The sequence below is a fragment of the Euphorbia lathyris genome, chromosome 9 (assembly GCF_963576675.1).
Source record: "Euphorbia lathyris chromosome 9, ddEupLath1.1, whole genome shotgun sequence".
Lineage (NCBI taxonomy): Eukaryota > Viridiplantae > Streptophyta > Magnoliopsida > Malpighiales > Euphorbiaceae > Euphorbia > Euphorbia lathyris.
In genome coordinates this window covers 51,358,562-51,370,329 of record NC_088918.1, presented here as the reverse complement: position 1 = coordinate 51,370,329, position 11,768 = coordinate 51,358,562, and the positions used below count along the sequence as shown (strand labels likewise).

General features: G+C 34.7%; 1 protein-coding gene across 2 annotated transcripts; it reads right to left on the bottom strand.

Moving 5' to 3' along the window:
• Window positions 1–6,402: 6,402 nt before the first annotated feature.
• Window positions 6,403–11,362, bottom strand: LOC136206027 (ERBB-3 BINDING PROTEIN 1). 2 transcript variants are annotated; one of them, XM_065996923.1, is made up of 10 exons: window positions 11,204–11,362; window positions 10,974–11,117; window positions 10,637–10,721; window positions 10,379–10,528; window positions 10,133–10,286; window positions 7,517–7,732; window positions 7,286–7,422; window positions 6,955–7,046; window positions 6,683–6,859; window positions 6,403–6,588 (listed from the first exon to the last, which is right to left on the bottom strand). In XM_065996923.1, the coding sequence occupies exons 2-10, from the start codon at window positions 11,059–11,061 to the stop codon at window positions 6,518–6,520; spliced, it is 1,170 nt and encodes a 389-aa protein (XP_065852995.1). In that variant the 5' UTR covers window positions 11,062–11,117; window positions 11,204–11,362; the 3' UTR covers window positions 6,403–6,517. The 2 variants fall into 2 exon arrangements, with proteins under 2 accessions (XP_065852995.1, XP_065852996.1); XM_065996924.1 differs by having other exon boundaries at window positions 11,225–11,362.
• Window positions 11,363–11,768: the final 406 nt, after the last annotated feature.

Below are 11,768 nucleotides of genomic sequence, written 5' to 3'. Positions count from 1 at the left end.
AGTGGTAACCCTGGTATTTCATCCGGAAATACATCTGGATACTCATTCACAATTGACACATCTTCTAATTTGGGAGATTCTTTATTACTATCTACCACATATGCCAAGAAAGCGTCACATCCCTTCCTTAGCATTTTCATAGCTGTCATAACTGTGACTATACTTCTACGTACACCTCTCTCACCATGAAACACATATCCCTCTCCACTAGCTAATACTAGATTAACTTTCTTCTTAGAACAATCTACCATTGCTTGATATTTAGATAATGAATCCATGCCTAAGATGACATCAAATGTTTGCACCAGCAAAGGTATCAAATTCACGTGTATAGAAGACTCTCCTAGTTTCACCTCACAATTAGGATATACATGTGTACATACTAAAGATTCTCCCATAGGCATGCTAACAGTTAAACGTTCTGGCATAAGTTTTGACTCCCAAATTATATCAGACATAAATAATGGCAACACAAAAGAATGTGTAGCACCAGGATCAATAAGCATATAAGCATCTTTTCCAAATAAGGAAATCGTACCAGTGATAACTTCTGCAGATGCAACAACTTCTTGTGGAGTCATAACAAAAGCTCGAGGTTGAGTTGCAGCTCTGTCTGACTGATTACCCTGATTCCTAGCTCCTTGAGAAGTATTACCAGCTCCTCTTCCCATGTTAGTACCTCTACCATTACCTCGATTATTTCATCTCCCAAACAAATTACCTCAACTTCCTCTGTCAGTCTGTAATCCTCTGCCCCTACCAGCTCTATTCAGTTTAGGACAACTAGTACGTACATGTCCTTCCTCACCACACTCATAACAAACAATTCTTCTCTTAGGTTTAGTTGTCCTCCTTGAAGGACAATCCCTCCTTAAGTGACCACTTCCGCCACACTGAAAACACTGTAACGCTCTCTTTCTGCATTCACCTGAATGAAATTGCCCACACTGACTACACTTTAAAACATTACCACTACTAGCAATTGAAGGACTGGGTGAAGCTTGGCTAATAGTATCAGGTGCTTGAAAAGTACTACGACTCACAAATGCTCCTCTTGAAGCCTGACTTTGTATCTGACTACCCCGAAACTGAGATGGTCCTCCTCTAGCACACTTTGATCTCCCAAACTCCTCTGACTGCTTCTGACTAGTCTCAGATTCTAACTTCCCCTTTAACTTTTCTTTCTGTAATGCTTTCTCTACCCAGCCACAATAATGTACACCCTCGTATAAACTCAGCTCATTTTGATAAAATGCGCTCAATCCGTCTTTAAATCTCTCACATTTCACTTCCTCAGTAGGAAACCACTGACTAGCATAACGGTATAAATCATCAAACTTGTCCACATACTCTTTCACAACCATTATCCCTTGTTTCAAATTAAAGAACTCAATTCTCTTCGCCTTCTGGAATGTTTCAGTCAGGTATTCTCTCATGAACTCACGTTTGAAAACTCCCTAATTCAAACCTTCAGGATACAAACCCCTGATTCGAGTTAACCATGCATCTGCTGGTCCATGTAATAAACCAAACACAACCCTGACTTTATCCTCATCCCGTAACTGCATAGTACTAAAGGCTTTTTCTGTAGCCTTTAACCAATTATCAGCTTCCTCAGAGTCAATTCTACCTTTGAAATCAAATGCCCCACAATTTTTAGCATCCTCAATCAGCTCACTGGGCCTTCTATGTGCTTCCCGTGTTTCCATCATGGTAACAAAAGCTTCAACTAAAGCTCGGGGTTCAAGTTGTACTACTTGTGGCATTGCAGCTTGTGGAGCCACATACGATGCAGGTTGTTCATCTTGAAGATTAACAGGTCGACGTGGAGGCGATGGTTGTCTTTGAGGTTGGTTAATGGGTGGAACTCTTGCATCAGAGGCTTCACTATCCCCTATACCCTCAAAACCCCATCCTAACTCTCTTCTTTCCTCATCTCTACCTCTACCTCTACCTCTATTTAGAGGCGGTCGGCCACGCGGTCGTCTCGGATGCATCTATATGATAAAGACACCATTATAATTATATGTAGATATATGCTATGCATGAATGTCATGTGTGCAACACAAGAATACAAGTAATCCCAATATATTACCTATATATACACTTATGGATTTGGATTAAACATATGGCTCTGATACCAAAATGTCAAACCCGACCTAAAATAAGATCAGATAAGACGGTGAGACATTACCACTGACTAATTATATAAACCAGTAGCAGTATCTCTCAAATAAGAAGAAAAATCAAAGCAAAAACCAAATTCTGGTTTAAAGCTAAAATGGCCAACATATATTGTTTTCAGCATAACTTTTTCATACGGAGTCCGATTAAGGTGATTCAAAAACCCCTGGAAACGTAAGATAATAATAAAGAACTTTCATTTAAGACTCCATGACAGATTCGGCCTATATCTGGTCGAAAACTGCAACACAAGATTCAGGTATGAATCTGATTTTCCAGCAGCACCTGTATAGACAATTCTCTATATCTCTAACTCAAAGTTATGACTTACTCATAACCCATCTCACACCATTCCACAAGTTCTCAACTTCATCTAATTTTATATATATACATGTAGATAATACAAACCAAACAAAAGGACACTACCAAAAACAAGTTATACAAGTGTCCTTTTACTATCCACATATATGTACATGAACAAAATGGATGCAATACCCTAGAGACGACTTGCACCTCGTAGCTGTAACCGAACCACGCCCTAGGATCGAGTACCCCTCTCGGTACCTTGCACTTATTCGCCTAAAACACAACATTAAAAACATTTGCAAAAAATGAGACAAAAATCTCAATAAGAAACTATCAGCTATAAAAACCAACTTTACTTAACATAGCTACATATATACATTTATAAAATATTTAATCAAAACCTTATAGAATATACTCAAAACTGAAGTTCATAATATAGTCAAGGTATTAAACCAAAAACCAAAAATATTTAATCAAAACCTTATAGAATATACTCAAAACCTTATAAAATTTTGCTTTTCTTATCACTTTTGGCTCTAAAAAGACAAAATATTTATCCAATTGTTGGCGATATTTTCGAAATATCCCAATTTTCAACCTTAATACGCGTTTGCGGGGATTAAAAATGGTAAAAATAATACGGACGTGCCAGAGAAGCTAGTTCTCAAAGGGTAAAATGGTAATTGAGTAAAGTAAATAAATAAAATGCGCCTAAATTACTTGAATGCTAAACGAAAAGCGATTGACGACCGTTACAATGACTGAAAATAAAAACAACGGTCTTGGGCCCCGACGTTACTTGACAGGTCGGTCGGAAAAACAATTTTTTTAAGATAAGTACTAAAAATAAAGGCAATAAAACAACACAAAGATATAAAAATTTTAATTTTCTTTTATATTTTTGATTTTGTAAATATTTTTCAATATTTTTTGTATTACAAATAATAATAAAGCATGAAAATTACAACTTAAAAACAATAACTTTAAAGCTAGAAATGTAAATAAGTCACAAAGACAAATATGTACGGGATGAAATAAAATTAACCGATCTCCTTGATGTCGTTGGGATGCGTGAAATTGAGGACTGGACCTTCAGAAAATCGACTCGGGGGCTGTTGCGTTGTCCGGGTAATGTTGGACGAATTCGAAGCAATTCGGAGAGTTCAGGGACTTGGGCAGAAATTTACCACCAAGCTAATAAATCATGAGCACTTTGTGGAACAAAAACAGTGATTTCGTGGGACTTTTGGGCTCAATTTCGGGAGCCGTAAAGGTCGGATTACAGCGAAACGAAGGCTAGTGTTTAAAGTTAGTGTGCAAAAGAAGGGTTTAGAGCTCGAATTTCAGAAAAAGGTCGAGTAAATGAGTCGGACTAAATTATTGAAAATAGGGTGACAGAATAATTGTTTGATGGTTGAAAAACCAAAAAGCTTGATTCTGTTTCGTGGGTGGTACTTTATGGACGATTAAGAAGGCTATAAGGGGTCGTTTTTTACGAAATAAAAATTGAGAATTGAAGAATTGATGTCAATAAAAAGATTAAAATTAATTTGGGCTAAAATGATCAGCTAACGAACTGTAAATAAAATTTGGAAAACGACTCACCAGAAAAGTTATTTGATGAATTTTTCAATGATGAAAAACTCAAAAGCTTGTTTCTGGGTCTTTTTAATTGATTGAGATCAATAAAAAGTTTCTAGAGATGATTTGGAATAGGTGTGTAAACTAAGAATGACTCGAAAATGGGGTTTCAGTGATCTTGGTTTCACGGAAAATGTTTGAAGCTTTGAAGAATATAACAATGGTGAAATTTGATTTAGACTAATAAAGCTTGAAACGAGGATTGGGTAATGATCTTACTGACTTAACTAAGAGATTGCAAAAAACGATTTGAGAATTGGTTGATTAAACTAAGAGAATTTCGGATTTGAAGTTTCTGAAAATTGGAAGCTTTTCTGAGGAACTGAAGATTAAAGAACTAATTCTGGGAATTGAAACCTTTTTTAGACTAATTAGATGCTAAAGAACGATTTCCACGAATCTAAGGATTGATAAAAAGGCCGATTTTGGCAAAGAATTTGAGAGAAAAATTGAGTTGTTTGTGTTTGATTGATTTTAAGTGGGGTTTGGAATGAAGGATTTGAGCTCAATTTATAGGATTTTGAGTAACAAATCCCATGTTAGTGGCCCCTAAACTTCTCACCATGATCCCATTATCTTTCCATAAGTTGAAGAAAAAAATGGCTGAGTTGGGAGTTGAAAAAAGGGAGGAAATGCCGTGAAATACGTTCCTCAAATAGGTAGACATATTCAAACCTGTTTTTCAGCACTGCTTATCTTTGAAAAATTCTACCGGCTTTGTTTTAGCTCCGTTTTTGACATTCCGGAAAGCTAACATCCCGAATTTTCTAAAAAAAATAATAACTGTATGATATCTTACTATTTCGGGATCCGTTTTCGTTGTCGAAGTTGCTGGACGGGTTACTAAAAAATGGTACAAATTTGCCCCTGATTTTTATTATTTATTTTTCTTTTCTTTTTATTTCTATTTTCTTTTTATAATAATCTTTTGATATTATTTTTTTTTATCATATTTTTATTTTATTGCAAAATGAATTTAATTAAAATAAAATAACTATAGAGTAAAAATTATAACCTATGCTAAAACACAAAAAATTTAATTAGCCCTCAACACCAATAAATAGAAACAAGATTTAGCTTGTCCTAAAATTTGTTTATATGAATTAAAATATAAGTTGAATATCCAATATTATCCTCATAAATAAAAATAAATATTTTTTATTTATAAAATCCACCTAAGAATTATTTTTTTATTTCTTTATTTTGAATCCTATTTTTACTTAGTTCATCATTTCCAGTTTATGTCACTCCCTTCTTCATCTCGTTCACCCTCCGGTCCATGATCCGTATAAACACAATATAAACACATCTCCCTCTTCGCCATTAATCTCTCCAACTCGCTAATGACCCATCATCCCACTCATAATAAAAGTTAGAATTCTTTTACTATTTTTATTTACAAATGGTTAAAAACCAAAATAAAAGATAACCGGCCAAATTAATTGTTTAACCAATTAGTGGTTAACCGAATTTAATGGACTAGTATATAGTTCATGTTTTTTAAAAACCAAGCAAATGATTAACCGAGCAAATTAACCTTAATAGACTGATTAACCGACCATGTACGCTCGTAGTTTTATTGAATCAAAACCTATATCTAAGAGAAAAGTAGAATTTCATTTTCTTTTCACTGAGAATTGGTGTATTGTAAAATAAGAGGCAAGAATCTCATTTTTTTTATTAAGATTCTGTGTATTGTAAAATAAAAGATAAAGAACACGAGAATAAATCTCACATCAATAACATACCCAAATGTTTCTATATTTTATGATCAATAAAACATATGACCTCCATTGCACATAGGAGATTCCCTAAGATCTCTTTAAGTACGTTTATTTAATTTTATTTTTTGAAATTCTTAAATATCCAGATCTGGATTTATTTTTTGAAATTCTTAAATACCCAGATCTTAACAAGTCAAAACATTGACCCAAAATATATACAAAGAGACCAATGAACATTGTTAATCATCAACAAAGGTGAATTACCCTTACATAATAAAACAAATATACAAACAAATATTTTTTTTGGGTCGTTTGAAAGGAAAAGAAAATGTAGTTCAACTTTTAAAAAAAAAAACACGTTACATCAAGGATAGACATTTGTTTAAAACTATAATTGGATTTAAAAATATCACATTAATGAATTAAAACGTTGGTATATTTAAGGTAAGCCATAGATAAATGTTAAATCTCGCATATTTTTTCTATGTTAATGATATTAAGAAAAGAAAAAGGGTTATCATGAAAATCCATATGCAGGGGAATTCAATCAGGATAAAAATGTCTAGACACTATATTTAAAATCTTTTCATAAGCAAACAGATACAATGAGGTCAACTAAGTGCAAAACTGAAAGAAGAAAGGCATTTTTATATATTTAAGCCTCATTCTTGGGTTTCAGCTTCATTTGCTGCATCCATTGGCTCGGCTCCCTCAGCTTTGTCACCCTTCTTAGCTGCAAACACAAATTAGATTCAAATCTCAATAACTCCTAGAATTTGTGGGAATTGAGCTCAAAGTGATTTCTAAACATCAAAATGTTCAAATACCTTTCTTCTTCTTCCCACCACCCTTCTTCTTCTTAATACCCAAAGCTAACCATGCCTTGATTTCAGGATCATCTATCGTCTTGGTTGGCTGCAACTCCTGCAGTGAATGAGATGTGATCCTATCCGAGCCATTTGGCATTAGTAAAACCGTGAATTTGATGTGCGCCACAAGATCACCTGCAATACCAGAAATGCAAAGCAACATAAATAAGTTATACACAAAACCCTTCACTATAACCTGAACAAAATTCTTCTCACTAACAAGTCCTTACCCGGCTTCTCGTGAAGTACAGGATATGGCTGCAGAAGGTCATGATTCACACATTCCACTAATCCTAGTCTAGCTCTTTTCTCTTCTAATGCCCTATTCCATACAAAGTCAGAACACAAAATTAAGAAAACGACCAGGGAACTAGACAAGAGGAGTCAATAAATTAAAAAGAAGCAGCAAAGAGAACAGCGAGATGAGATAATCAAGTAATAATATAAATACAGAAAGGTCGGAAAATAATTCTAGAAGCTTTTATCTTCAAGATAACAAAGCAGAGAAGGAAAAGGGGCACATATTATAATTCAGTTATAATTTGAAGACATAATAAAGACCTGGCACTGAATGGCATGATAGGAAATTTCTGGCTAATTTCACTGAAAATAAATCTAGAAGCTTTCATTTTCAAGTGATAGTTCTTGTCCACTGCTCTCTTGTAAATGGTAGTATGTTTTTCATCAAGCAGCTTAGGCTGCAAAAAAAATTCAAAACAACAGAAATTTAGTATTATAATAACATGATAATTAAAAGATTAGGAGTTTTCTAGTCAGTGCCTCAACAATTACCTTGCCTTCACCGGTGCTTGTGACTATGTCTATTGCATACACTTCATTTTCCTCAAATTCTGCATCATCAACTCTTGTGTCTGGATTTGTGACGCTTAGTATAACCTTGTTCCCATCAATCACGAACTGCTTAAGCTGGTGGCTAAGAACACCTTCAACAATTTTACAATCATAAGCAGAAGCAACCTTCTGAATTGCTTCTGTCACATCTTTGTTCTGCCACAAAGAAAAGCTTTATGAGCAAACAGATTCCACAGGAGTAAAAATGGCATAAAACTAAAACAAACAAACTTCACATATGGTAGATATGACAGCAGAAAAGTAGGACTTGTGTCCAAACAATCAATATATCACAACCAAAGGAAAAAAAAATAACAAGCACATATATTGAACTGATTAACAAACAAACCAGAGAAACGAAAAATGGAAATACATACCCAAAAATGGAATCAAATTACAAAGTAATAATTCTACATCTTTTAGTAAAGAGGCTCTAGGCCAAGTTGATTGAGAAAGCACCAACAGTATACAAATTGGTCCAAAGAAACCAAAACATAGCCATCAATAATGTAGGCAACAGGGAAAGGAGGAAACCAAAATAACACGCATCACCTCGGCAAAGCTGCCTCTCTGTTAGCTTAAGAGTACACCCTGTCGAGAGTGATTCAGGAACACATTAAGAAACATTTAAGGTCACTGAATGTATGACTCAATCAAACCTAGCCTAATCAAATCCTGTTTAGTTCTCCACTTGATTGAATGACATCAAGGACACAAAACAGACCAAGGACAAAAAAATAAAAAGTTCATCCCCATCAGTGTAACTATGACAAAAAGGCCTCATTTGGACAAATGCCCATGGCTTTGAAAAGTATTCATCTTTTGGGGTATTTGAAGTTATCAATAATCTTCTGTAAATGTTAAAGCTAATTTCATATAATCTGCAATTACAATCCAAATGCAGGTATCATATGTCATTCTACATGTCTAATTTTCCATTGCAAATGCATGCTATAAAATCATTTAAAATAGACATAACAAATTGATAATGATCTCTATCAGTGTAACTATGACTAATACAAGCTTCATTGGAGCTTAGTCCTAAACCTGTTATAGTTTTCATCATGTAGAGATGATAATAGCTAGAATAAGACTCCAATAGATCCAAATCAATACCAGCTCAAAACTAGAAAAAAGAGCTTGCCTCAAAGATGCTTGGCAAAGAAAAAAATCTTACATAAAAAGAAACCCTCATGAGCTTGTGTAACCACTCGAAAACTCAAAATGCTACCAAACAATTGTTTCAAAATTGTGAATATGTCCGGACATACTGGCAATTGGTACAATCTACATAAGAGAACTGAACACAAGAATCACAGTATGGCCAGAAATAATATTGGCAACAGGGAAAAAGAGGGAATCAATAAGCAATTAATCACCTCGGCAAAGTTGCCATCACGATGCTACTAAATTATTCCTTAATGATTGAGAATATGTCCGGACATACTGGCAATTGGTACAATCTACATAAGAGAATTGAACGCAAGAATCGCAGTATGGCCAGAAATAATATTGGCAACAGGGAAAAAGAGGAAATCAATGAGCAATTAATCACCTCGGCAAAGTTGCCATTAAGATGCTACTAAATTATTCCTTAATGATTGAGAATATGTCCGGACATACTGGCAATTGGTACAATCTACATAAGAGAATTGAACGCACAGTATGGCCAGAAACAATATAGGCAACAGGGAAAAAGAGGAAATCAATAAGCAATTAATCACCTCGGCAAAGTTGCCATAACGATGCTACTAAATTATTCCTTAATGATTGAGAATATGTCCGCACATACTGGACATTGGTACAATCTACATATGAGAATTGAACGCAAGAATCGCAGTATGGCCAGAAATAATATTGGCAACAGGGAAAAAGAGGAAATCAATAAGCCATTAATCACCTCGGCAAAGTTGCCATAACCATAATAAACTATTCTTTAATGATTGAGAATATGTACAGACATACTGGCAATTGGTACAATCTACATGAGATTTAACCACAAAAATCACAGTACAGCCAGAAATAATATTGGCAACAGGGAAAAAGAGGAAATCAACAAGCAATTAATTACCTCGGCAAAGTTGCCAGTACTTCAAATTCCAAAATGGTTTGGACCAAAATAAAAACATTTTATGGATTTCCAAATTAGGTGAATTAAAGAACCCCCCATCAGAGTAACTATGACAAATGCTTCATTTGGATGTTAATCCATAGCTAATCAAAACATTTCATCATTTAGGGGACCCTTGGGGGAAAGGCAGACAGGATGGAGAAGAAACTACTATCTAGATAATAGAAAGGAGAGGGATAAATATACAAGTAGCAATCTGCAAACAGCCAAAAGGTGACACAATTAGAATATACAAAAAGTTGCCATGAAATAAAAACACCATAACAGGAAGAAAGAAAAAGCAACAGTGGAAATAGGCAAAATACAACAATTGCATGTAAGATAGACTGCGTAAAATTTTCAATAATTAAAAATGCAAAAAATGACAAAACTCTAGATAAATAAATAAAATAAAAAGGAAATTGGTTCTATTGAAAAAAAATTACCTTCTTCCCTGGCCGTACAAGCCTTAAGGCAACTTCAGCAGCTGTATTTGCTGCTGCAATAACGTCAGCAGCCCTGCCAGTAATAGGTCCTGCTTGAAGAATATGAGTGTGTGCCACTACAGCAATGAAGCCATCGATATGGCATCCCATATCGCTGCAACCCAATTATAAACAAACATTAGAACATCTATACAAGTATGTTAGCAGATTATAACTCAACTGCAGGAAGTAACAATAAAAGCTTACATCTTGATCAAATCACCTTCTTCCAACACTGTCTCATCACTAGCAAGTGGAGAAAAATGGCAAACGGTGCTATTCACAGAAATGCAAGTAGGAAAAGCAACTCCTCTTTCAATCTTCTTTTTCACATTCTTGTACATATTGCCTGTTTGCCTTTAAACAAAGGCAAAAAATGATCCCGTAAATATTTTCTACCATTAACAGGAGAAAATCAACCAAAAGCAACAAGTTTCCATTCGGAGAGGGGATTAAAGGTCATACTCTCTGATGTATGCATCTCCTTTCTCACAAAGGTCAACAATCTTCGCCTTGGGCTTACATTCTGATATCACCAACTGAAGAGCCTCTGCAAAAAAAAAAAAAAAAAAAAAAAAAAAAAAAATCAGTTTCAGGCCAAAAATAACAGAAATGAAACCTAACTCTAAGCAAACATGGAACACCCCTTAAAACACAGGATTTGGAAAGTTTCCAAATTCTTATTCATATACACAAATGTATAAACCAAGTTCATATTCATATACAAACACCTGCAATCCCCACAAACACGCATAATGATAATAATAATGTCTATTCATATATTGAAAAGTGGAGGAATTACTGTTGACGATCTCTGCAGCGCTCTTATATTTGGTAACTACTTCAGGAGAGCTGAGATCCAACTCCTCCTCTCTTTCTTCATCCGACATGGCTTCGCAGCTTTGATAGCTCACAGATGCCCGCTAATAACCAGCAATACAATTTCCTGTCAATTATAGAACAGAAGTATTAAAGACCTAAAAGTATATGGAGAACCGAAAAAATTCAATCTGAAGAGGAGATGAAACGCACAGAAATGAAATGTATACTGACGGCGAAGTATTAGTTAGGAGCTAGGGTTTAGCAGATATAAGAAGAGACGAGACAGAGAAGTGCAAAGAGATGAGGTGGCTCAATGTAACTAGGGTTATAGTCCTTCTGGCAGCGTTTGCTTTATATAGGAGCTTATCTCCCTCCTCTCTATACTATGTAGGGTTTAATTTTGTTTTTTTTTTTTTTTAATGGTTAATTGGGTATTTCAAAAATCTGGGCTTTAAGGGATAAGGGCTTGTTTTGCACTTATTTTGGAGACAAATTACATTCATGACCCCTTAATTATAATGGTATCAACAGTATAGCTTTTGAATTTCACTTTTTTTTTTTTTTTTTTTTTGGTAGAACAGGAAAAGAAAAACAAAGACGAAAAAACCTAACCTGGGATCAGCCTAGGAAAATTAACCCCAATTCTATCTTCTAAAAGAAGAGAAGACTAATCTGAAATTTACCAATCCATTCAATTAAGCACTAGAGACAATAATTTAGAAGTTTTCAAAATTTTGAGGAAGTTGCGAGTAGCATGAGGGTTAATTCGTATTTT